The sequence below is a fragment of the Oryctolagus cuniculus genome, chromosome 18, assembly GCF_051225735.1.
Source record: "Oryctolagus cuniculus isolate XC-2025 breed Fujian yellow rabbit chromosome 18, ASM5122573v1, whole genome shotgun sequence".
NCBI lineage: Eukaryota > Metazoa > Chordata > Mammalia > Lagomorpha > Leporidae > Oryctolagus > Oryctolagus cuniculus.
This window is the reverse complement of record NC_142884.1, coordinates 11443106-11469564: the sequence shown is the minus strand read 5'-3', so window position 1 is coordinate 11469564 and position 26459 is coordinate 11443106. Positions and strand designations below refer to the sequence as shown.

The window sequence follows — 26459 nt, the reverse complement described above, 5'->3', positions numbered from 1 at the left end:
GTGTTAACAAGAGTAGGGTTGAGAGTGGGTGAGCTGTTTTAAAGGCCTGAATAGCTGTTTGTGTAGGAATGATTGAATAGTTAATGCGAGAGTGAGTCTTGAGCAGGAGTCAGCAGAGCCCTCCCCAGTCCAGGGTCAATGTGAGCGCAGCACCTGTGCCCTCGGAGAGAAACCGATCACTCAGGCCTGCGTAGAGAAGACCCTCAGCAAACAGGAGACACCCCTTTGCAGAAGTCCTGGGTGTAGCCTGAATGTGGCTCTTAATTACTGCCATGAAAGGAGTCACATGGTATTTGAATTCACAGTGATTGTCAGCTGCAGCCATTTGGCTGTGCTTGCAGGCATTTTGGTTGTTACAGCCGAGTCGAGAGATGACTGGCATCTCATGGTCCAGGCCAGGGATGTTGACTAAACACCCTGTGGTATACAGGACAGCCCCCACGGTATAATAATCGTACCCACGTGTTAGGAGTGCCTACCTCGCCACTCCCTGATTGAACTCTGCAGTTTCTGGGGTGTTTTCTGGTTTTCTCATCTATCAACATCACAGCACCACGATGAGGTAGCAGTGTGGAAATTAACTCCCTATTTGGTTCCTTGAGCTAAGGAAACAGCAATAGTTTTTTTGTGAGTGGTTTTCTTTTTTAATTTTTATTTATTTGAAAGACAAAGTGAGACGGAGGTTTTTGATCTGCTGTTTCACTCTTTAATTGGCCACAATGGCCTGGGGTAGTCCAGGCTGAAGCCAGGAGCCCAGAGCTCCATCCTCATCCTCCGTGCTTTCCCAGGTGCATTAGCAGAGAGATGGATTAGAAGCAGAAGAGCTAGGACCCTAACCGGTGCTCTGCTAGGTCCCAGTGTGCCGAGGGCAGCTTAGCTTACTGTGCCACAATCTGCCCTGCAGTGTCACCTGCCCGCTTTAAGATATACTGTTTATTTGTTTGAAAGCAGAGTGACAGAGGAGAGAAAAGGACAGAGAGACAGAGATCTTTTGTCTGCTGGTTCACTCCACAAATGGCTGTGACAGGCCAAAGCCAGGAACCTGGAACTCCATCTAGGTCTTCAAGGCCAGGTGGTAGGCATGAGCCAGATCAGGAGACAAAACCTATGCTCTGCATCAGCAGTGGGGACAAGGGCACATTTGCCGCCACTGCCACCACTGCCAACCACTGCCTGTCACTGGTTGAAGTTCTCAAGGGCCTAGAGAAGGAGACAGGCCTCTGGAGAAGCAGTGGCTTTAATATGGTGGCCTACATGGTGGACTGTAGCACACGGCTGTCCAGACCAGACCGTGAACTTTGAAATACAGCAGACTTGGCTCTGCCATTGTGATTGTTTTGTTTTGTTTTTTTTTAAAGATGAGTGATCTTGAGCCATTGACCTAAATTCCCTGAGCCTTAGAGTCCTCTCCGAAGATGGCGCATTAATAGCACACTTCCCTCAGGGCCTCTTGGGAACCTTGGATGATCGACATAGAAAATGCCTCGCACATAACCAACTCCTGGAAATATGCGTTGTCTGTGATATTAGAATGGTTTTTTGGGCATGTATACTTTATTTTTTTATTTTTTTTATTTTTATTTATTTATTTTTTTTGACAGGCAGAGTGGACAGTGAGAGAGAGAGACAGAGAGAAAGGTCTTCCTTTGCCGTTGGTTCACCCTCCAGTGGCCGCTGCGGCTGGCGCGCTGCAGCCGGCGCACCGCGCTGATCCGGTGGCAGGAGCCAGGAGCCAGGTGCTTTTCCTGGTCTCCCATGGGGTGCAGGGCCCAAGCATTTGGGCCATCCTCCACTGCACTCCCTGGCCACAACAGAGAGCTGGCCTGGAAGAGGGGCAACCGGGACAAAATCCGGCGCCCCAACCGGGACTAGAACCCGGTGTGCCGGCGCCGCTAGGCAGAGGATTAGCCTAGTGAGCCGCGGCGCCGGCCCATGTATACTTTATTTTAAGAGAGAGAAATATCTTCCATCTGCTAGCTTATACACAAGTGCTCATAAAAGGTAGGATTGGTTCAGGCTGAAGTGAGAAGCCAGGAACTCAGTACGGGTCTCTCTTGTTGATAGCAGAGTACCCAACAAGTTGTTGGGCCATCCCTTACTGCCTGCCAGGGTGCACATCAGCAAGAAGCTGGAATTGGGAGTCCAAGTGAAACTTGAACCCACAGCCTCAACAACTCACATACCGTAGGCCGAGAATGACAAATGACATGCTTCTCCTTCTTCCCTCCATTCTTCACCTCTGACAGAGTGACTGGAAGAGTCCTCAGCCAAGCCAGCCTGTCTGAACCCTCGTGCCACCACCTTATGACCTCAGGACCCTTCAGGCAGGAGCTGCCCGCAGTCGCTCTCTGACTTGGCACGCAAAATGAACCCACTTCCCAATTCTATTAGAAAAGCTGTCTTTTTTTTTTTTTTTTTTAATATTTATTTATTTATTGAAAGAGTTAGAGAAGGAAAATCAGAGCGAGATCTTCCATCTGCTGGTTCACTCCCCAGTTGGCTGCAATGGCCGGAGCTGTGCCGATCCGAAGCCAGGGGCCAGGACCTTCTTCGAGGTCTCCCACGCGGGTTCAGGGGTCCAGGGACTTGGGCCATCTTCTACTGCTTTCCCAGGCCATTAGCAGAGAGTTGGATCAGAAGTGGAGCACCAGGATATGAACTGGCACCTATATGGGCTGCCAGTGCTGCAGACTGTGGCTTTAACCACTATGCACAGCGTTAGCCCCCAGCTATCTTTTAATGATCAAAATGAGGCCCAGCAGGGAGGAGCCTCTCAGTAGCCATACAACTTGGTGGTATCTTAGGTCTAAAACCCAGGGCTCACAGATTCTAAAAAGTTGGTCTCGGCTGGCACTGCGGCTCACTAGGCTAATCCTCCGCCTGCGCTGCCGGCACACCAAGTTCTAGTCCCGGTCGGGGCACCGGATTCTGTCCCGGTTGTCCCTCTTCCAGGCCAGCTCTCTGCTGTGGCCAGGGAGTGCAGTGGAGGATGGCCCAAGTGCTTGGGCCCTCCACCCCATGGGAGACCAGGAGAAGCACCTGGCTCCTGGCTTTGGATCCTGGCTTTGGATGCGGTGCGCTGGCCGCAGCTCGCAGGCCGCGGCGGCCATTGGAGGGTGAACCGACGGCAAAGAAAGACCTTCCTCTCTGTCTCTCTCTCTCACTGTCCACTCTGCCTGTCAAAAAAAAAGTTGGTCTCATAGAAGTAGAGAATAGAACAGTGGTTAGTTATCAGGGCCTGGATGAGAGTGTAGGGGAGGGAGGGTTGGAGGGGGGTGGTTAATGGGTTCAGCTGTAACAGCTTCTCATGTCCTGTAGCACAGTAGGACGGCCATACTGGCAACAGTGAATTTTATACTGATAGAGAGGGTTCTGCGTTCCCAACACAGAAAAATGGCAAGTGTCTGAGGTGATGGATGTGCCGGTTGCCCACTTCTGATTAATATGTATGTTTTTTTTTTTTTTGACAGGCAGAGTTAGACAGTGGGAGAGAGACAGAAAGAGCATTATAGACAGTGAGAGAGAGACAGAGAGAAAGGTCTTCCTTCCGTTGGTTCACTCCCCTAATGGCTGCCACGGCTGGTGCTGCGCAGATCCGTAGACAGGAGCTGGATGCTTCCTTCCAGTCTCCCATGCAGGTGCAGGGACCCAAGCACTTGGGCCATCCTCCACTGCCCTCTTGGGCCACAGCAGAGAGCTAGACTGGAAGAGGAGCAACTGGGACTAGTACTCAGCGCCCCAACCGGGACTAGAACCCAGGGTGGCGGTGCTGCAAGCGGAGGATTAGCCAAGTGAGCCATGGCGCCGGCCAATATGTACATATTTTGTGTTGTCAAACTGTTTTCTAAAAACTTGTAGGGTCTGGGGCTGGTGCTGTAGTACAGCAGATTAAGGTGCAGCATGCAGCACTGGCGTCGCATATGGGCACCGTTTCAAGTCCCAGATGGTCCACTTCCAATCCAGCTCCCTGCTGATGGACCTGGGAGAGCAGAAGCACCCTGCTACTCGTGTGGGAGACCTGGATAAGCTCCTGGCTCCTGGCTTTGATGTGGCCTGGCCCTGGCCCGTGTGACCATTTGGGAGGTGAACTGGCAGATGGTTCTAGCTCTACCTCTCTCTCTCTGTAATTTTGTCTTTCAAATAAATAAAATCTTCAAAAGAAAAAACTATAGGTGTCAATTTTTAAAAAAATAAGAGAATCCACAAAACTCAAGTCTCCTGACTCTTTGAGGCTCCAATTCTTTTCTATCACATGGACAGTGGCTGTCCTGATTTTTTGGATGTTCAATAGTAAGATCTTTGTTAGACCTGTCTCTTAGCAGCAGATGATAGGCCCTAACCTTTTTGTTATATTTACACTTTCCTGGTGATTTTTGTTTTAAAAGATTTATTTATTTACTTGAAAGAGAGATCAATCTTCCATTTGCTGGTTCACTCTCCAAATGCTCCCAACAGCCAAGACTGGATAGGCTGAAAGCCGGAAGCCTAGAACTCTATCTGGGTCTTCCACATGGGCGGCAGGAACCCAGGCACTTAGGCCATCACCCTCTACCTCTCAGATGCATTAGCAGGAAGCTAACGTGATGTGGACCTGATGCAGAGGAACGGGAACTTCGGCTGACCCTCCAGTACGAACTGCAGTCACCCCAGAGAGTGGCTTAACCCCGTGTGCCACAACATACACCCCCTTGATGATGGTTTTTGCCCTCGACTGTCTGAGCTGTTAATAGCTTTGCAGAGACGCTGCAGCTGGGACTACTGGTGTAGGACATCCGTGACCAGCTTCATCTGGAAGGGCCCCTATGTGCTTTCCAGTTCTCCCAGTCCTTGGAATTGATCCCCACCAGGCTTCAGAGTGCAGCGTCGTGCTGGCCCTGGCCTGCTGCTCCATGCACAAGCCAGCTTCCTGCATCTGTGTGCGGGAGCTTGCCGTGTCTGAGTGTTTAGTGTTTTTCCAGCTTACTTGAGATAGTGGCCGGGCTGGACGCTTCCTGCTGCAGTTTTCCATGATCTTGAGTGTTGGCCTCGCCAGCTGTGAGCAAACAGGTCTCATCTTTTTATTATTCTCCCGTGGCATGGTGCAAAACATTAAGCGTGAGCTGGTTTCCTGTGGCAAAAATTTGACTTTGATTTGTTCTTTTTGAGGTTACTGTGAGTTTATCATAACAGGAGTGCTAAAAATATCTGGTCTAGTATGGAAACAGCATTCACTTAGCAGCGTGAACAATAACACGCAGGTCTAGCCCAGACCAGGAAGAGACGGACTTCAACTCAAGATGGGAATTACGTATCAGAGACGGCTTGAGCGTCTTAACTTTGTCAGTCTCTGCTCTGATGGGTTATGGAAAAGTACCTAGGCCATGTTTGAGCCACAGATTGCAGCTGAAAATAATCTGAGCCCAGATATTTTAGGAGTGCCTGCGCTATGCCAGATGCCATGGCTGCAGATCACCGGAAGAGGAAGGGGAGGTGTTGCCAATGGGAAGCACAAACCGTTGTGTGCCTTGTGAGGAAACTCAGGGTAGAGGGCTGTAGACAAACCTGTCTGTTTGGGGTAGACAGGGTTGGTTTTTTTTTTTTTTTTTTCTGATTTTTTAAAAATTATTTATTTAAAAGGCAGAGACTCGGAGCTCTCTCATCTGTTATTTCAATCCTCAAATTCCCTCAACAGCTGGGCCAGGTTGAAACCAGGAGCTAAGAAGTCAGTCCATTCGTCCAGGAGGGTGGCAGGGACTCAGCTACGTGAGTCATCGCCTGCTGCCTCCCAGGGTGCACATGAGCAGGACTTTGGAATCGGAGCAAAGTTGGGAAACAGACCCAGGCCATGTGATCTGCCGTGTGGGTGTCCCGAATGGCATCTTCATCCCTAGCCAGACACCCTTGCTTTTCTGTTTTTTAATAGACTTGGATTGTTCTGTAATAAACAGATGCAGACTGTTCTGGGAGCTCAGGGAACTGCGGGTTGGGCCAACTCTGAGTTGCACAGTCTCAGCAGATGAGACATCCGAGCTGACTGGGAGGCACAGGTCTTTGTGAGCAGTTGGCGTCCTGCAGACAGGAGTAGCGTGGTAAAGGGCCAGCAGGACAGAGCTTGTGCCGCGCTGACCAGTGGCTTCCCGGCGGATCGGATGGCAGAACCACTTGGAGTGTGGGAAAATACTGCTTCTCTGGTTTTAGCTCAGACTCGCTCAGTCAAAACACTAGGAATGTATTAGATTTCCTTATTTTTCTTACGCTCCCAGATTTCCTTTTAAGTTTATTTTTATTTGTTTCAAAGGTAGAACAACAGAAAGAGGAGTTCGTCTATCTCTGGTTCACTCCCCAAATGCCTGTAACAGTCAAGGGCTGGGCCAGGCCAAAGCCAGGAGCCAGGAACTCCATTCGGGTCTCCCTCGTGGGTGGCAGTGACCCACGTACTTGAGCCATTCCCTGCTGCCTCCCAGGGTGTGCATTAGCAAGAGGCTGGATTGGAAGTAGAGTAGCCAGGACTGCAGCCAGCTGTCTGATGTGGGATGCAGACATTCCCAGTGGCAGCTTAACTCAAAACCCCAGAATGCCTACCCCACTCTGAGATTTCTGAAGACTCAACCAAGTTAGGCGACACCTCGGCCATAGGAGAAGTGGAGCCCATAAACTGGATCAGAGCCTTGGTACACTCTTGTGCTTTTTTTTTTTTTTAATTTATTTAAGATTTATGTATTTGAAAGGCAGATATCTCTCTCTCTGTCATTCTGCCTTTCAAATAAAATGAATCTTTTTAAAACAAAATTAACTGCAAACAAACTTTGAACTTTTGTTAAGAGCTGGCCAGGAGGCTGGTGCTGTGGCATAGCGGGTAAAGCTGCCGCCTGCAGTGCAGGCATCCCATATGGGCGCCAGTTCGAGTCCCAGCTGCTCTACTTCCGATCTAGCTCTCTGCTATGGCCTGGGAAAGCAGTGGAAGATGCTCCAGGTCCTTGGACCCCTGCACCCACATGGGAGACCCAGATGAAGCTCCTGGCTCCTGGCTTTGAATCCTGCCGTTGTGGCCAACTGGGGAGTGAACCAATGGAAGGAAGACCTCTCTCTTTCTCTGCCTCTCCTTCTTTCTGTGTAACTCTTTCAAATAAATCTTTAAAAAACAAAACGAGGAAAAAAAGAGCTGGCCAGGACCTTGCTAGGAATACAGCTGGTGCTGGGAGATGAGGGTGGGGTGCAAAGAGCATCTGTGGTGGCCTAGTGTGAGTCCACTCATGGCTGCTGAGCTGCCATAGGTATGGGAGGGGTAGGTATAAGACGTATAAGGTGTGCCTCCCACACCACCTACTTTATATTCTCAAAGTGAGAGTTCTAGGAATTAGTGTTCCCGGTTGAGTCTTGTTCTGACCCATTTGCCGTTTTCTCTTCTGCAATGTTGAGTTCAAGGACTTTATCAGGCGCCCCATGGGAATGGAGCCAGGGTCCTCCCCTGCCCAGAGTGGCAGGAACTCTCAGGGTGAGCTCTGCTGGAAGGCCGCCTCCTGGCTGGTCTCTGCCCAGGTCTCGTCTTTGCATACATCTTCTTTACTGGGCAGCAGGGTGCTGGGTCTAAAAGCCAAAACCCTCCCAGGGTTCTCTTTTGCCTTTGGGATACAATGTAGGCCTCTTGGACCAGACCCCAGACCTGCGACCGGCTGACCTCCTTTGTTCCTTTCCACTCTTCTTTTGCCCTCCTAGAACTCTCTCCTGGTATCATATTGAACTGCTTCTTGCCCCTCAGATACCTGTCACCACCTGCTCTCACCCTCATTTCTTTTTCCATATATCATGTATTTTAATGTTATTTGACAGAGGAATCTCCCATCTGCTGGTTCACTCCACAAATGCCCACAACAGCCAAGACTGGGCCATGTTGAAGGCAGGAGCCCAGAACTCAGTGTGGGTCTCCCACATGGGTGCGTGGGACCTAAATATTGGAGCTATAGCTCGATACCTCCCAGGATGTACGTCAGCAGGAAACTGGAATCAGACGCCAGGGCTTGAACCCAGGCCTCTGCCTTATGACATGATGGGTTCTCTTTTCTCCACTGCTCAGCTGCAGAGTTACCTCTAGGACCTACTCCTCACATCTGAGTCCTCTCTCCTCACTCTGTAATCTCCCGCCACCCCTGCCTCGCTGGCCTCCTGACTGTTGGCTGCAGATCTGACACAGAGCTGCTACATGTGGGTTGACTGATGGCCCCAAGTTCGAAGAATCTGGTCAGTTTTTTAACATGTGGCTTCATTAATTTATTTAAGGTTCCAGTGTAGCCATCTAGGTGGTGTAATTTGCACAGTTGATTTTGGTCTTTTCCAGGCTGTGCCATGGTACAAGATGCTGTAAGCCTCAGACCATGGCCGTGGGTCTGGTCCTAACCCATCCGTAGATTAGGGAGCACGTCCGGTTTCTTCAGCTGTCAGTGTCTAGGGAGCAAAGGCTCACTAATAATCAGCGACTCACAGGTCTGCTGGGCTAATGCCGTAGGAACCGTGCCTCCCAGGGAGTTCCTGGTGCCCCCCCCCCCCGCCTCCCTCCCTCCCTCCTTCCTTTCCTCCTCCTTTTTTATTTAATTGAAAGACTGAGTTGGCCGGCGCCGCGGCTCAATAGGCTAATCCTCCGCCTAGCGGCGCCGGCACACCGGGTTCTAGTCCCGGTCGGGGCGCCAGATTCTGTCCCGGTTGCCCCTCTTCCAGGCCAGCCCTCTGCTGTGGCCAGGGAGTGCAGTGGAGGATGGCCCAGGTGCTTGGGCCCTGCACCCCATGGGAGACCAGGAAAAGCACCTGGCTCCTGGCTCCTGCCATCGGATCAGCGCGGTGCGCCGGCTGCAGCGCGCCGGCCGCGGCGGCCATTGGAGGGTGAACCAACGGCAAAGGAAGACCTTTCTCTCTGTCTCTCTCTCTCACTGTCCACTCTGCCTGTCAAAAAAAAAAAAAAAAAAAAAAAAAAAAAAAAAAAAAAAGACTGAGTTGCAGAAAGAGGAGGGGGAGACAAAGAGAGATCTTCCATCTCTTGGTTCACTCTGCAACAGCCAGGCCTGGATCAGGCTGAAACCAGGAGCCAGGAGTTCCATCCGGGTCTCCTACCTGGGTGCAGGGGTCCAAGTAGTTGGACATCTGCTGCTGCTTTCCCAGACACATTAGCAGGGAGCTGGGTAGGAAGTAGAGTAGCCAGAACACGAACCAGTACCCATATGGGATGCTGGCATTGCAGGCAATGACTTTACCCACTACCCCACAGCGCTGGCCCCCCTCGTGTCTTTTCTAAGGCTGCTGCTGTTAGTTCTTGGTTCATAAATCTAGCAAAGCAAGTTTGGAGTTCGGGACTGGCGCTGTGGTGTAGTAGGTAAAGCCTCCGCCTTCAGTGCTGGCATCCCATATGGGCGCCGGTAAGTTTGGAGTTCACACAACAGCTTTCTCCTTTAATAGAAATTTCTTGGTCATCTAAGCTTAAAACCTTGAATTCTCTGTGTTTGGATTTAAGAGAAACAAGTTCAGGTCCCAGCTCTGCCATATAGAAGGGGGCCTTGAGAAAGTTCATTTGAACGGCAGAATGACAGAACATGAAGGAGAGACAGAGAGAAAGATGTTCCCTCTGCTAGTTCACTGCCCAAATAGCCACAACCGCTGGAGCTGGGCCAGGCCAAAGCCAGGAGCTTGAAACTCCGTCTAGTTCTCCTACTGGGTGCCAAGGGCCCAAGTACTTGGGTCAGCCTTTCACGGCCTTCCCAGGCGAGTTAATGGAGAGCTGAATCAGAACAGAGCGGCCAGGACTGGAACGTTACTCTGAGATGGGATTCCAGTGTCACAGTATCACCTTAACCCGCTGTGCCGCAGCACTGCTCCCTCCGTGAGCTTTCTGAAGTCCCCTCGTGTTTGGCTTCCTGACCTTGAGCAAGTCTCTTCGCTTGTCATGGCCTCTGCTTTCTCATGTTAAAAAACATGGCGGGGGGAGGCGATGATAATCTTTAACCTCAAGATCATGTATCTGAGAGCTTTATAAGCAGTTGTTTTCTCATGTTTCAGGTGATAAAAGTAAGACACCTTCTAAGTAAAAATATACAGGTGCCTGGGAGGAAACTACTGTTTCTGTGTTGCCTGCCGCACAGCATTCCTCCTTAGGAGCCGCGTGGGCTGCTTCGCGTGCTTCAGTACTGATAAGTACTTCCATAGGGGTGTTTGGGTTTTTATGTTAGAAGACTTCAGAGAACTTGCTGTGATTCCTCGTTCCTCAGTCCCCGCATTAGACCTCTGACCTCCCTGGTTGATGATTTTTCGGTGGCTTTGTCTTTGGCCCCCGCTGGATTTGGTGATCAGTTCCTTTCAGAACTGGTGGTCTTCGTGGATGGGGCCATCCGCAGCCGCGGCTGTCTTGGCACAGGTTCCCCGGTGGGCTTTTGGTGTCCAGCAGTGACAGGGACTGGTGAGGAAGAGACGGCACAGGGAAAGGTTTCTGGTAACGGCAGTAGCTGACTGCTTGTTGATTTGCTGCCGTCATGACCACAGATGTTTAAAAATAATTTCTAAGGAGAAAGAAAAAAAGCAGTGGTTGGTGTTTGTGTGCTCACCACTGCCTTATCAGCGGTAGACGATACAGAGACCACAGTCATTCAGAAAGGAAGAAGGCACTGCTATGCAAGGAGCGGAGAGGCGAGGGAAGGGGAGGTGCCCAGGGCTTCTCAGCCAGCATCGCTTCGAGCCTAGCTGGTCACCAGCTCCTCCCGACCTGAACGTGAAAAGCAGGCCTGACGCTCAGTCGGCCTCATAGAGCCGGAAGGATTGAATGGCGCCCTGGCACGTGCTGTGCATTAATCATCATTGATCCACACAGCACATTCCCATTAAGTCTTCATAGCATCTCATTGCATTTTCATGTGAGGAAGTTGAGGCTTGGAGTAGCTGCGTTGTTCGTTACCAGACCCAGTGCTGGAGTCAGAACATGAGCCAAAGCTGTCATCCCCTGGGCCTGCATTTAGGCATCTCCAATGAAGTGGTTGGGCAGACTTGAGTTGCTGGCATTCCTAACAACATCCTTGTGACTGTGATTCTGTCTGAGCTTCACAGATAACTCAGGACATTTTTTCCTTTAAAAATGAAAGAGTTACAGGCCGGCGCCACAGCTCACTAGGCTAATCCTCTGCCTTGTGGCGCCGGCACACTGGGTTCTAGTCCCGGTCAGGGCGCCGGATTCTGTCCCGGTTGCCCCTCTTCCAGGCCAGCTCTCTGCTGTGGCCGGGAGTGCAGTGGAGGATGGCCCAAGTGCTTGGGCCCTGCACCCCATGGGAGACCAGGAGAAGCACCTGGCTCCTGCCATCGGATCAGCGCGGTGCGCCGGCCGCGACGGCCATTGGAGGGTGAACCAACGGCAAAGGAAGACCTTTCTCTCTGTCTCTCTCTCTCACTGTCCACTCTGCCTGTAAAAAAAAAAAAAAAGAAAGAAAGAAAGAGTTACAAAGAGAAGGAGAGGCAGAGAGAGAGAGAGGTCTTCCACACGCTGGTTCACTCCCCAATTGGCCACAACGGCCAGAGGAGCAGCCGGGACTCAAAAAACCAGCACCCACGTGGGACACCGGCACCACAGGCAGCGGCTTTACCAGCTAGCCACAGCGCCAGCCGCAGGACATTGTCTTGTTGCACTTTTTCAGATGGGAAACTGAGGCCCAGCAAGATCAGATTACAATAATGGGCAGCATTGTCAGCAACCTGCCTTGTTCTGTGCAGGCCCCCTTCGCCCCCACGCTGGCATCAGCCTGTGTTGGAGCTGCTTGCAGGCCCCTAGGCCCAGCTGCAATTCTTGTGTAAAACCTCACATCTTTTCTCTCACTGTCAGACAGCAGTCACGGGAATGTCCTGTGCTGTCTTCCCTCGGCAAGAGCAGTTGACAGAGCGCAGCAGATGCCCAGAGTCAAGGTCATGTGCCACTCAAGTGCTGGGCTGGAGAAAAGACCCTCTCTCCCTGCCGCTTGTGACCAGGCTGGGTGGTCTGAATGTGCAGGGCTCTGTCAGAGCAGCTCTGTGACCGGGGGCGTGGCTAGCAGAGCTGAGCAGTGAGGCCACTCGCTAGTGGCCCGAGGGATTTTATTCTTGTCTTCTGCACTTACCTCTGCAGTTTAGTTATTTGGGGTGGTCCCTTTCTTATTATAAATTACAGTATTTTCATACTGTTTTAAAAGTAAATTTTATTCTCATTTTTTTTTGAAATGCAGAGGCAGATGTTCCATCTGCTGGTTCATTCCCCAAATGTCAAGGTTGGGCCAAGCTGCAGTGAGCCCAAATCCCAATACAGAGACTTAAATACTTGCACTGTCATTCAGTGGTCTATACATGCACATTAGCAGGAAGCTGGATCAGAAGCAGAGTCGCGGGGACCGGAACCAGGCACTTCAGTACCAGATGCAGATGTCCTGTGTGGAGCTCCTGGATGTCAACTTTACAGGAGAGGGTCAAGCTCAAGAATCCGCTGATACTGTTTAGGGGACATCCGAGTTACTGTAAACTGCTGGGCCCTGAGGTGGGGGAACAAAATGATTTAAGATGACCTTTTTTTTTTTTTTTTTTTTTTTTTTAAGATTTATTTATTTGAAAGTCAGAGTTACAGAGGAGAGAAGGAGAGACACACAGAGAGAGATCTTCCATCTGCTGACTCACTCCTCAAATGGCCACAACAGCCAGAGCTGCGCAGATCCGAAGCCAGGAGCCAGGAGCTTCTTCCAGGTCTCTGATGCAGGTGCAGGGGCCCAAGCACTTGGGCCATCTTCCACATTATCAGAGAACTGGATCCCGAAGCAGCTAGGACCTAAACTGCCCATATGGGATGCCGGCCAGCTCTTCAGATGGTGGCTTAACCTACTGCATCACAGTGTCCGCCCTCTTTCTCTTTTGAACCAGCGAATCTTCTGTCTCACCTGTGTTCCTCAGGTCACCATGTCATGCAGAGGTAGCAGCCTGGTGACTTGTGAGTCCATTGTGATCAAAGACCTCTGTTTTCTCAACCCTTAAATGGGGACAGTAGCAGTTACACCCACCTCATTCTGTCATTTTATTTTTACCTAGCTAAACTCATCTTTAGGAGAGGGCATTTAGCCTAACAATTAAGAGGTCCTCATCCCACATTGGAGGTCATTTGCTGGTTTGCTCCCCAAATACTGAAGCAGCCATCCCTGGGCCAGGGGCACAACCTGAGTGTCCTGCGTGAGTGGCAGGGACTTGTGCTTTCAAGGACCTTGCATACTTTAACCAAAGTTGTAGGCAGTGTGACTAAGAACTCTACTTAAATATTTTAGGGGCCAGCTCTATGGTGTAGAAGGTTAAGCCTCCACCGCATGGGCATCCCAAATGGGTGGCAGTTCAAGTCCCAGTTGCTCTACTTTGGAGCCAGCTCCCTGCTAATGCAACAGAAGGTAGTCCAAGTCCTTGGCTCCCCATACCCACATAGGAGACTCAGAAGAAGCTCCTAGGAAGCTCAGAAGAGCGCCGCGGCTCACTAGGCTAATCCTCCACGTTGCGGCGCTGGCACACCGGGTTCTAGTCCCGGTCGGGGCACCAGATTCTGTCCCAGTTGCCCCTCTTCCAGGCCAGCTCTCTGCTGTGGCCAGGGAGTGCAGTGGAGGATGGCCCAAGTGCTTGGGCCCTGCACCCCATGGGAGACCAGGATAAGTATCTGGCTCTTGCCATAGGATCAGCGCGGTGCGCCGGCTGCAGCGCGCCGGCCGTGGTGGCCATTGGAGGGTGAACCAACGGCAAAGGAAGACCTTTCTCTCTGTCTCTCTCTCTCTCTCTGTCCACTCTGCCTGTCAAAAATAAATAAATAAATAAAATTTAAAAAAAAAACAACCTCTCGATCTCTCTCTTTGTCTCTCGACCCCTCTTGACCTCTCTCTCTCTGTCTTTCACTCTCTCTCGATCTCTCTCACACTCTCCTTAAAAAAAAAAAAAAAAAAAAAAAGCTCCTGACTCCTGGCTTCAGATCAGCCCAGCTCCGGCCATTGCAGCCATTTGGGGAGTAAACCAGAGCATGGAAGAGTGTGCTCTCACTCTCATTCTCTCTCTCTCTCTCTCTCTCTCTCTCTCACTGTCTCTCTGTGTATCTGTAACTCTACCTCTCAAATAACTACATTAAAAAAAAAGCCATATCATGTTCAGTGTAGCCTACTGGTAATGGGATTGTTTCCAGATTTCCTGTGGTACGTGTGACTTGGCAGTGGACATTTGTGCACAATTCAGTTGTTGGTCAAGGTCTGTGACCTTTTGTAAACATCTTCATAAATACCACATTTTCGTGTGGTCCACTGATCTCTGCGTGAGGGTGCAGGTCCTTCTGCTTCAGTGGTTCGGGTTGAGTGTCATCCCTGCCTGTGATTTGGTAGGCAAAAAAGGCATCTTGTTTTGAGGTCATTTTGGAGAAGTAGTACTCTCCCCTCTCCCGGCGACAGCTTTCATCGGCTGCCCTAGACTCTGCAGAAAGAGTGGGATGCAAATTACAAGAGACCGCTTCTTTTTCTGTTCTGAGCTGATATGCGATGAGGTCATAGGGCAGATTCATCGGAGAAGAGGAAGGGGGGCATGAATGGGAGCCCACTTAGGGGTATTTCCAAGTAGGTCTCAGGGGTCCAAAGTCCCCATGGCCGTGGCCGCAGAGAGGTGCTTCCAAGTGTGCCCAGGGCAGGGCCTGGGGCTGTCTGAGTCACTTCTGGGACCCTAGCACAGCTAAGCACTGGGTGGGGATAGCAGGCGATTAGGAAATGTTTATGGGATTCATGAAAGAATACATGTCCATCAGGAACATACAGTTTCTGGATTAAAGAGGAAATTGTGAGTAAGGTAAGCAAAGGAGAGCTATGTGGAGTTGAGCTAATCACGTGTCCAGATGCCATGAATAAAAGGATGAAGAAGTCAGACGCATGGTGGCTTCCGTGAACTGTGCCTGCCTTCCCCAGCCCAGCTGCTTCCCATCTCTGACCCTCAGATGGGTGGCCCAGCAGGCCTGCTCTCTCATCTCCCTCCTGGGGCAGACAGGATGCACAGTGGATCTTCCCTGTGTGTCTCGCAGTGCAGTCCACCCTAGTTTCCCAGGCCCTGAGGCTTCCCGTGTGACAGGTGTGTTTTCACTGCCTGCCCCAGGGCAAGCTCTGCTAGGTGTGGAGTGGGGAGGAAAGCAGAGAGGGCCTGTGCCCTGTGGAGCAGATGAGATTGCCCTTCCTTGCAGATTCCCAGCCCTGAATGCAGTCACAAACCAGGGGAAGCGTGAAGGGGAAGCACAGAGCGCCTGGGAGGTCAGTGTCAGGAGACGGTGAGAGCCAAGTTGGGCTTGGTCTAGAGCTCGTAGCCAAATTAGCAGTAACACAGTCGAATGTGTAATGTCAGCACAGGTGTCTGTGTCCACCAGAACAAGTGGATCCTGGTCTCCAAGGCGCATGAGAGCTGGGTTGTGGCTGTTGTGTCAGAGTAGTGACCTCTCTGGAGCACTAGCTCATCAGGTGCTCACATCCCAGGCACTGTCCCAGGTACTCTATTCCAAACTGTTCATGGAGGCCTGACGCCCCATGAGTAAGACCTTCGGTTCCCATTTTACAAGGCAGGATCAGGGTTGTTGTCACTGCCAGCAGAATGCCCAAGGTCATGGTGAGTGGGAAAGCAGCAGAGTGGCTGGTCCAGCTGCAGCGCTGCAGTGTGCTGCCTTCATGTGCAAAACTCCAGACCCGGGGTGAGCTTTGTAAACTGTAGACTGAAGACTGTGAACTTGATGAGTATGCAGTGGACAGCAAGGTTACGTATTTTGGGGGAGCTGGAACGCCTTGAGGACAGTGATGGGGAGACTGGCTGTGGACAGGGCCCCTGCTTGCATTCCAGGGCTCCGTCTCAGGGCTCCTTTGCTAACTGGCACATTTTGAAGCTCCTGTGTCATTTTATTGGCCACCCTTGTGAAATGTTCTAAAATTACAGAATTCTCTGTCGCTCTCAAAGGCATTGTTCAAAATATATTTTGTTTCAGTTCTTTTTTGACAGGCAGAGTGGACAGTGAGAGAGAGAGAGACAGAGAGGAAGGTCTTCCTTTGCCGTTGGTTCACCCTCCAGTGGCCGCCGCGGCCGGCGCACCGCGCTGATCCGATGGCAGGAGCCAGGAGCCAGGTGCTTTTCCTGGTCTCCCATGGGGTGCAGGGCCCAAGCACCTGGGCCATCCCCCACTGCACTCCCTGGCCACAGCAGAGAGCTGGCCTGGAAGAGGGGCAACCGGGACTAGAACCCGGTGTGCCGGGGCCGCTAGGCAGAGGATTAGCCTAGTGAGCTGCGGCGCCGGCCTTTTGTTTCAGTTTTTAAAGATTATTTGATTTATTTGAGAGGCAGACAGAGCAAACTCCTATCCACTGGCTCATTCTCCCAAGTGCCCAGAATGACAAGGACTGGGCCTGGCCAGAGCCAGGAACCAGAAAACTCAGTCCAAGTTTCCCATGTGGGTGGCAGGAGCCCAGTTGTTGGAGCCATCACCACTACTTGCCGGGGTCTGCACTAACAAGGAAGCTGGAGTCAGGAGCCAGAGCCAGCGCTGAACCCAGGCACTCTGATGGAAGACGTGGGCATCCTAACTGCTGAGAAAAGGCCTGTCCCAGAATATATTTATTGAGAGACCAGTTGAGTAAATGCCAGACCCAGAGTGTTCTATTTGCTTTTTCCTGGAAGTAGATGTAATTCGGGAGTGAAGCGGGTTTCCAGGCTGTTCCCAGAGATAATGAGTCTGCACTAAGTGAGCAGCCTCGGGGAGAGTGCGTGCCGGGCTGGGGAGAGCCAGGGAGGCCAGGGCCAAGACTGTCTGGCGAGAAAAGCTTTGGGCAGCAGTCAGGCAAATGAGGTTTTCATTGAGAATCCCACCCCACCCCCAGGAGAGCTGTTTCTGAGGACAGCAGATGGATTGGGGGCTAATTTGTGACACTGACTATATTTTCTTCCTATTAAAATACTAGGGAGGGGTGGCTTGGTAGCCTTAGACATAATCACAGGATTTAAATACAAGAACAAGTTTAAAGGAATAGTGATTAATGATACTGTTTTCTAAATTTCTTATAACACTAATCTGATATTCTGGATTTTGATTAAATTTGAATTTGAATGTTCGCTTTTTTTGGGCAAAGATGGTATTGCAGGGATCGGCACAGTGGCATAGTAGGTTAAACTATGCCTGCATTGCCAGCATCCCATATGGACACCAGTTCAAGTCCAGGCTGCTCCTCTTCTTCTTCTTCTTTTTTTTTTTTTTTTTTTTTTGAACAGGCATAGTGGATAGTGAGAGAGAGAGACAGAGAGAAAGGTAGAAAGGTCTTCCTTTGCTGTTGGTTCACCCTCCAATGGCCTCCGCGGCCAGTGCACTGTGCTGATCCGATGGCAGGAGCCAGGTGCTTCTCCTGGTCTCCCATGGGGTGCAGGACCCAAGCACTTGGGCCATCCTCCACTGCACTCCCGGGCCACAGCAGAGAGCTGGCCTGGAAGAGGGGCAACCGGGACAGAATCCGGCGCCCCGACCGGGACTAGAACCCGGTGTGCCGGCGCCGCAAGGTGGAGGATTAGCCTAGTGATCTGCGGCGCCGGCCAAGGCTGCTCCTCTTCTGATCCAGCTCTCTGCTATGGCCTGGGAAAGCAGTAGAAGATGGCCCAAGTCCTTGGGCTCCTGCACCCACGAGGGAAACCTGGAAGAAGCTCCTGGCTCCTGGCTTTGGATCAGCCCAGCTCTGGCCGTGTGGCCATTTGGGGAGTGACCCAGCGTGTGGAAGACCTCTCTGTGTCTCCTTCTCTGTCTGTAACCCTACCTCTCAAATAAATAAATAAACCTTTAAAGGGGCGGGGTGGGGGGAGGTGTTGCGATCACATATAGACTGTTTCTCAATACGTGATTTCGCTCTCTCAATGTGTGCCTTGTGCATGACAAGGGCAGTCCCGAGCCTGGGCACGGATGGCACCCCCAGACGCCAGCAGCCTGAGTTAATGAAAAGGTCCAGATGAAGTTCATCCAGGCTGCGGCCCTGATTTTGCTCAGTGTTTTGATACGATTCGATGCGTCATGTCTTGGCAGAGCAGCTCCCCGTCCCTAACAGGGTTTGATCTTCAAAGGACGGTTTTCTAACGCGTAGGCTGGTGGGGAGGAGCTTTTCAGAAATGCACAGTCAACAGTGGCGTGTGTGTGTCTGCTGTTTGGGAGCGATGGGAAGCAGAACAAAGGGGGGAATTTAATAAGCAAGGACTTGTCAGGGGCTAGGGTCAGTCCTGAGGCTGCCGCCTTCCTAGAACATGGGTTTCTCCCACCACTTCCAGCCCTACTAACTGGAATGCTGACATTCAGAAAAGAGTGAAAAAGACAGCTTCTGTTTGCTTTGCTACAAATAAGTGGCCGACTGCCTGGCCCCCTTCCCAGAATGCCTAAGAGGACTTCAGATGTGGTCAGCGAGGTATGTGCGCGGTGCCAGGCTGCCGGGCCAGGGCCAGGCAAGCTGCAGAGCACCAGGAGCAGACCAGGGGCCCAGGCCACGGCGGGGCAGCCGCCTCCGCCCGAGTGTCGTCTCGGTTCTGAGATGAAGCCTGTCGCCGGAGATAGGTGCGCAGGTTTCCTACGACTCTGCCCCCACCTCTCACTCGTGGAGCTAGTGCCTTACCACACATGAACCACTGAGAGAGGGCAGGGCGTCTGGACAGTGCCTCACAGAATGTCCAGGGCCCTCCTAGGTGGGGGCTGCACTTCTGCATGGTCCTGTCCTGCAGGGCTGCAGCAGAGCTGAGTTGATGTTTCTGCAAGTCACTGAACGTCTCTGAGCTTGGGATTCCTCGGCTGTGGAGTAGGCAGGTGACAGCGCTCAGCCGCCTCTCCAGGCTGTCGTGAAGATGGGTGCTCATGCAGGTGAGGGGTGCTGGCTCCCAGCAGGCGCTGCAACACTTGGGCCTTGCTCCCACAGCTGTTTCCTAACCAAAAGATGGAAAGCTTTGTGAGGAGCACTGAAAAGATGACCCACGCTTCCCGGGCTCTCGTGCTTCTGTCCCAGTGACGCTGAAGTGAGAATTGCCGGGAGGGAGCCGGCATGGGGCTCCTGCCACCACCCGCTGCCCCAGGCACGTGAAGGCAAGCTGCTTCACTTGGTTTCTGCTGGGCCCATGGACCTTGGTTGGCACCTGCTGTGGTGACGCTGATACACGTTCCAGGCCTTGCTGCCCAGCCTCTCAGGAGTGATGGACAGCAGGAGCCATCACCCTTGCTTCCACTGATCCAAGTACCTTCTGCCTTGACTGCACTTGCTGAGGATGCCTGATGTCTGTGGTGTTGGGGACGGAGCTCGATTCCCGCGGGGAACAGTGTCCCTCGGGCCCCCCTTTCTGCACGTTACTTGATGGCTTTTGTTTATGCAGGAGCACATCTGCAGAGCTAGGCGGTGCATTCTAGTGGCAGCAGAGCCCTGCGAGCCAGCATGCGAGTTGTCTTTTAAAGATTTACTGGCAGAATTACATAGGGAGAAACAGGGAGTGAGGTTTTCCATCTGCAGGTTCACTCCCCAAATGGGCACGACAGCTGGGGCCAGGGCGTGGCTGATCCAAAGCCAGGAGTTTCTTCTGGGTCTCCCACAGGGGTGCAGGGGCCCAAGCACTTGGGCCATCCTCTGCTGCTTTCCTGGGCACATTAACAGGGATCTGGATCAGAAGTGGAAAAGCTAGGGCTCGAACTGACACCTGTATGGGATGCCACAACACTGACCCCATAAGTTTGCTCTGTAAGTTAGATATTGATGAGACTTAAGATGAAAGTGCTTTGTGAACTGTAAAGCCCCCTCTGGCTGCAAAGTGTAGTCTCAGGGCATCAGCGCTTGGCGTAGAAGCTGCTCCCCATGTCCCTCCTCCTGCTGTGATGCAGCCGTGTGTGCTGGGGGAGACAGAGCGCTGCCCTAAGAGACGCTGCAGGCCAGCTGTGCCCCTGCCTTGGGAGAGCACGCAGAGACCAAGAATGCAAGAATGCCCACCCACCTGAAGCACAGGTGACTTGTGGACAAGGCGCACTGGCAGCAGATGGTGCTCTGTTCTAATCAGAATGTCCCCGTCTCTGTGTTTAGGCTAAAAGTTCTCACCTTGGTGGGGTCTCCTTGCACAGTAGCTCTAATTTGCAGCCATCACCCGAACCTGGCTTCCGGATCACAACAAAAATGAAACATGCCGTTCCTGGAAGTTGACATAGTATGCAGTTCAGGGAGGTTTTGTTTGTAGTGACTGCCTGTCTGACGGGTCTTGGTATTTGGCCTGCCCTTCTGGCTGAAGCAGCCCTTTGAACCGCTGCCTGAAATGTGTGCCTCCCACGCCTGACCTCTGGCCTGGCTGGTGGCAGGCCTTGCCCGTCTGCTGGACGCCTCCACTGCCCTCTCCCCTGCAAACACACTCACCTGACTCCGTGGCTGCCTCCTCCGGCCAGGGCGTCAGGTGCCCCTTACACTCCGGTAGCACTTCCCACGGGAACTTTAGTTGCTTTCGTAGTTACTAGTGTGCGTCCCTGTGTGTGTGTTGGATAAATGAAATGGTATTTCACATGGCGTTTATTTTATGAATATACTTCTGCAGAGTGACAGTTTTACAGCAATCATTATACAAAAGACTGCTTTATAAGGCACCTTCTCTTCCCCTTGCGCAGTGCTCCTGAAATTCCGCACGGATAAAGGAAGAGACCCTGGCTCTGCCACGCGCGGGGAAGATGCTGAGCTGTTGCTGCAGATCCGAAACGACGTGCTGGACTCGCTGGGCGTCAGTGCTGACCTGCTGCCCGACGACTTCGTCAGGTGGGGCTCCCTGGTGGGCGAGTATCTGCTCTCACTGTTTGCCTTCACTGAGACCAGGCCCTGGGGAGAACCCTATTTGCTGCATTCTGCCAGCTGCCACGTCCAGTTTCTCGATGTGTATTTTTATTCATGAGGTTCAAAATTCCAGGCCATGGAAGATGTGTAGGTGCTGTTCTGACTTTGCATGTTCTCGTGATCCTTGAGGGATGCTTGCAGAGGCCATAGTTGTGTCTCTCTCTCTCTCTCTCTCTCTCTCTCTCTCTCTCGCATGCACACAGCTGGATAGTACTTCTGTATGGGAGGCAGTCACCTATTCACTCGGATTGTGCCCAGTGCTGCAGTGCCTGACCTTGTCACGTGTGTGGGAGCAAATGCGGGTTAAATTCATAGAGAGCTGCTGGGCCCAAAGGATATAGTTTCCGTGGCATCGTTCTGCTGCTTTACCCTCCAGGGAGAGCCTGTCAGTTTGTCCCCTGAACAGCAAGCACATCATACTCCCAGCATCCTCTCCAACTTGAACACTGAAATGCCTCCACCTAAGGCCACTGACAGTCTTTGGTCATCCTCAGTCCGGCTTAGGATTTGACTGCAGAAGACCAGGTGTGAGGTGGTCGGGAGCCCCCTCCCCCCTCCCCGTGGCCTGGGCTCCTCTGCTCACTCGCCATCCCTTCCCTTGTCTTTGGGGCTTCCTCAGCTCTACCCTGCCATATTAGAGCAGCTGTTAGGAATCAGTCATTGGATGGGAGGGCGCGTTAGCTTTTTTTTTTTTTTTTTTTTTAATCGTTTTATTTGAAATGCGGAGAGGCAGGGATCCTTCATTCCTGTTGCACTCCCCAGATGCCTGGCTCCTCCAGAACTGGGCCGAGAGTCTCTAGAACTCAGTCTGGGTCTCCCATGTGGATGTCAAGGACCCAAGCACTGGAGCTGCCACCTGTTGCCTCCAGGGTGCACATTAGCAGGACGCTGCAGTTGAGAGTAGAGTTAGGGCTTGAACCCAGGCCCTCTGCTGCTGGACGTGGGCGTCTCCAGTGGCAGTTAACCCACTGAGCCAAGCATATTCCCTCAGAGGCAGTTGTGTTATATACAAGAGTACTTCTTTTTTTTTTTTTTTTTGACAGGCAGAGTGGACAGTGAGAGAGAGAGAGACAGAGAGAAAGGTCTTCCTTTTGCCGTTGGTTCACTCTCCAATGGCCGCCGCGGCCGGCGCGCTGCGGCCAGCGCACCGCGCTGATCCGATGGCTGGAGCCAGGAGCCAGGTGCTTTTCCTGGTCTCCCATGGGGTGCAGGGCCCAAGCACCTGGGCCATCCTCCACTGCACTCCCTGGCCACAGCAGAGGGCTAGCCTGGAAGAGGGGCAACCGGGACAGAATCCAGCGCCCCAACCGGGACTAGAACCCGGTGTGCCGGCGCCGCTAGGCGGAGGATTAGCCTAGTGAGCCGCGGCGCCGGCCCAAGAGTACTTCTAACAACTAAGTGGAAGATGGCATTAAAGGAGAAGTTTGTTTTGGTGCAGAAAATTTTGAAGTCCTGGATAATTTTTTCATAATATGCATTTTTCCTTGAACTTTTTGAAGGTCGTTTGTACATGTGTTGTTTCTTAATCCTCGTAACAGCTCATTTTTAAAATTTTACTTATTTATTTATTTGAGAGGCAGAGAGAGACAGAGGGGTCTTCCATCCGCTGGTTCACTCCCCAAATGGCCACCATGACCAGAGCTGAGCCGATCCAAAGCCAGGAGCCAGGAACTTCTTCTGGGTCTCCCACATGGGTGCAGGGACCCAAGGACTTGTGCTGTCTTCCACTGCTTTCCCAGGCCACAGTGCAGAGCTGGACCGGAAGTGGAGTAGCCTGGACTCAAACTGGCATCATATGAAATGCCGGCACTGCAGGCAACGGCTTTACCCGCTGCACCACAGCGCTGGTCCCCTTAAGTTTTTGTTTTTGTTAAGATTTATTTGTTTATTTGAAAGGTAGAGTTAGAGAGAAAGTGAGAGGGAGAGTCAGAGAGAGAGAGAGGTCTTCCATATTCCAGTTCACTCCCCAAATGGCTGCAGCAGCCAGAGCTGGGCTGATCCGAAGCCAGGAGCCAAGAGCTTCTTCGGGTCTCCCACTTGGGTGCAGGGGCCCAAGGAGTTGGGCCATCTTCCATTGCTTTCCCAGGCCACAGCAGGGAGCTGGATCAGAAGTGGAGCAGCTGGGACTCAAACTGGTGCCCATATGGGATGCAGACACTACAGACCAAGGCTTTACCCACTATGCTACAATGCCAGCCCCAACAACTCTTTTTTTTTTTTTTTTTTTTTTTTTTTGACAGGCAGAGTTAGACAGTGAGAGCGAGACAGAGCAAAAGGTCTTCCTTCCATTGGTTCACCCCCCAAATGGCTGCTACAGCCAGCGCGCTGTGGCTGGTGCGCTGCACCAATCCAAAGCCAGGAGCCAGGTGCTTCCTCCTGGTCTCCCATGCGGGTACAGGGCCCAAGCACCTGGGCCATCCTCCACTGTCCTCCCGGGCCACAGCAGAGAGCTGGACTGGAAGAGGAGCAGCCAGGACAGAATCTGGTGCCCCAACCAGGACTAGAACCCGGTGTGCTGGCGCCGCAGGCTAAGGATTAGCCTAGTGAGCCACAGCGCTGGCCAGCAACAACTCATTGTTATAGGTGAAAGGCTAGTAAGTTCTGGGGTTGTGTAATATCAGTAGCATCACAGACTTCCTACACTTTACCTACAACAGCTGCATTCATCGTAGGAAAAGTCCTTGAGTTGCATGTTACTGTTTAAATGAAGAAACAGGCCCAAGGTTGAGTAAGTAGCCAACCAAGAGGCTACCTCAGGTCTCACCTCGCAGCTAGTCTCTGGCAACAGCACACTTCCTGGGTTGCTTTTCCACAGTAAAGTCTATCTCAGTCTTTTATTTATTTATTTTTTTTAACATTGATTTATTGGCCAGTGCCGCGGCTCACTAGGCCGGTGCGCCGGCCGCAGCGTGCTGGCTGCAGCGGCCATTAGAGGGTGAATCAATGGTAAAGTACAACCTCTCTCTCTGTCTCTACCTCTCTCTCTGTCCACTCTGCCTGTCCAAAAATATATATATATATATATATATTGATTTATTCATGTGCTGACTGGCTGGCTGACCAACTTACGAGGCAGACTGGCAGAGAGAGAGATGCTCTACCCACTGATTCACTCCCCAAATGGCTGCAACAGGCAGGTCAGGGCCAGGCTGAGGCCAGGAGCCAGGAGCTCCACCCAGGTCTTCAGCATGGGTGGCAGGGGCCCAAATACTTGGGCACCTTCTGCCTTCCCAAGTGTATCAGTGGGCAGCAGAGTAGCCAGGACTCAAACCAGTGCCCTGATGTGGGATGCCGGCGTCACAGGCAGTAGTTTATTCCAGTCTAGCACAATATCTGCCTCCCTTCTTCTTTCTCCGCTTCTGGCTGAGAACCTCATTCAGACCCTAGCAAACCCACCTGATTTCGGGCCAGCACTGGTCATTGGGCCAAGAAGCCTTCATTGGAAAATAAGCATCGTTCTTGAGTGTCAGCAGTAGGTGACACTGCAGGCGTGGCTGCGGTCGGAGTCTCACACTCGCTCAGCTGGGCACTCCTGGAGGAAGGCCCGGTGTGCAAGAACCAAGCGTGGCCTGCTCCTTGCTCCACAGTGGAAAGAAGGAAGAACCAGGTTCTGCAGGCTTTGTTCTGACAGACCCAGCCAGGCTGGCCGCTGAGCACCCGGCTGTGCAGGTCAGCTGAGGGACTGATTTGGGCATTTAAGAGTGATGCATTGTTGGCCGTGCATCGCCAGCCAGCAGAGTTCAAGACCCTGCTGCCCAGAAACAGCAAGCCACAGCCTACCACGCTTCCGGCTGGTTTCTCTCCAGAGTGTTTTCCTCGCCTGCCCTGTGTCCGTGTGGAGAGTGTTTCTCCACGGCTGGTCCGTGTACTCAGGTGTTCTGCTCTATTGCCTTCTAAGTAAGAGGTGTTTGATAGCCTCTTGACGTCTGTCTGTGGACAGGCGGCACAATGGCTGAGAGGGATCGGGATGCCAGCCAGGCAGTGAGCCGCCGCCTCGCAGCTGAGCTGCCCGCACCCATCGCCCAGCGCTGCGGCCGAGCGGGAAGGCCGTGCACAAGCCGTGCTCGCCTTCATGTGCTGCGAGCGCTCGCTCTCCCCGAGCTTGCTTTTCTCCTTTCAGGAAGCTTTATTGCTTTTCTTTATTGCCTTTTATGAGTGACAGATGCCCATCTCCAGGAAGTATAAAAGCAAGAGTCATTCACCACCCCTGTTACTGCTAACACAACAGCATCCAACCCCACAGACTTTTCTCTGTTTACTTACTTGAAAAAAGATTGATTTATTTGAAAGAGTTACAGAGAGCAGGGCGTGGGGGGTGAGGGGGAGAGATCTTTGCATCTGCTCAGAAACTCAAATGTCTATCGGCCAGGATTGGGTCAGGTTGAAGCCAGGACCCAGGATCTCCATCCGGGTCTCCCACATAGCTGTTGGGGTGCCAAGCACTTGGGCCGTCTTCCACTGCCTTCCCAGGGCATAGCAGGGAGCTGGGTAGGAAGTGAAGCTTCTGGGACTTGAACTAGCACTCATATGGGATGCTGGTGTTGCAGGCAGCGACTTAACCAGCTGCTGCACAGCCCTGGCCCATTTTTTCCCCTTTTAAATATTGAACTGTCTGTACTCTGTGATAGCCAAAGGCTCACAATAGCCAGACCTGGGCCTGGCCACAGTCAGGAGCCCAGAACTCCCTCCATCCAGGTCCCACATGGGTGGTAGGGACTCAAGTCCTTGAGCCGTCATCTACTGCCTTCCCGGGTGCAGAGGGAGGTAGTTGGATTGGCGCTGAGTAACGGACTCTTAACCACGGTTCCACAATTCACTGTTAGCAAGAAAGACTTGAAAAGGGTGCAGCACTCGGCATCGTGGTTGAGATGGCCACTTCGGACGTGCACGTGCCACAGCAGAGGGCCTGGATTCCTGCCCTGCCCTGCCCCTACCCGCTTTCTACTCAGGAGCACGTCTTTCAGAAGGACACAGACACTGCCTCTTCAGGAAGTGACTAGAAATACGTGTGAAGCGGGGCTGGGGTTGTGCTGTGGGTTAGGCCACCGCCTGCAAGGCCAGCATTCCCATGAATTCCAGTTCGAGTCCCTGCCACTCCACTTCTGATCCAGCTCCCTCCCTGCTAATGTGCCTGGGAAGGCAGTGGAAGCTGGCCCCTGTCACCCATGTGGGAGACCCGGGTGCAGTTCCAGTTCCAGGTTCTTGTCTTCACTCTCTCTGTCATTCTGCCTTCCAAATAAATGGGTGAGTCTTTAAAAAAAAAAAAATGCATGCATCTAGAAGGGTGTGCCCACCCTGGGGAGTTTGGAGGTGGCGCCCTGGCGGTAGGGTTCCTTAGGGAGCTCCCCTCCCTTCTCTGGCTTCCAGTCTGCTCAGGTCGTAGCTGCCTTTGTGTTCTGGGTGGCAGCTGGCAGAGCACACTTCCTCTCTCACCTCGGCGGCAGTGTTCTGCTGTCCATGTGGGCGATTGGGTGGTGACAGTATCCACCGACGTCCGTGCCGCGGCTGCCCCATCGTTTCCGTGTGGGCCGTGAGGACACCTTCCGCCCTGAGCTTCAGTTGCAGGTGGCAGGTTTCCCGTGGCTCCTGCATGTTAAC

The 26459-nt window shown here is 52.3% G+C and overlaps 1 protein-coding gene across 2 annotated transcripts in view; it reads left to right on the top strand.

Moving 5' to 3' along the window:
* The window catches only part of SAE1 (SUMO1 activating enzyme subunit 1), a 66752-nt gene that overhangs the window by 36171 nt on the left and 4122 nt on the right, over positions 1-26459 (top strand). For both annotated transcript variants that reach the window (XM_051837389.3, XM_089320524.1), the window contains one exon: positions 20642-20786. In XM_051837389.3, coding sequence (XP_051693349.2) covers positions 20642-20786 — 145 coding nt within the window. The remainder of the gene's footprint in view (positions 1-20641; positions 20787-26459) is intronic.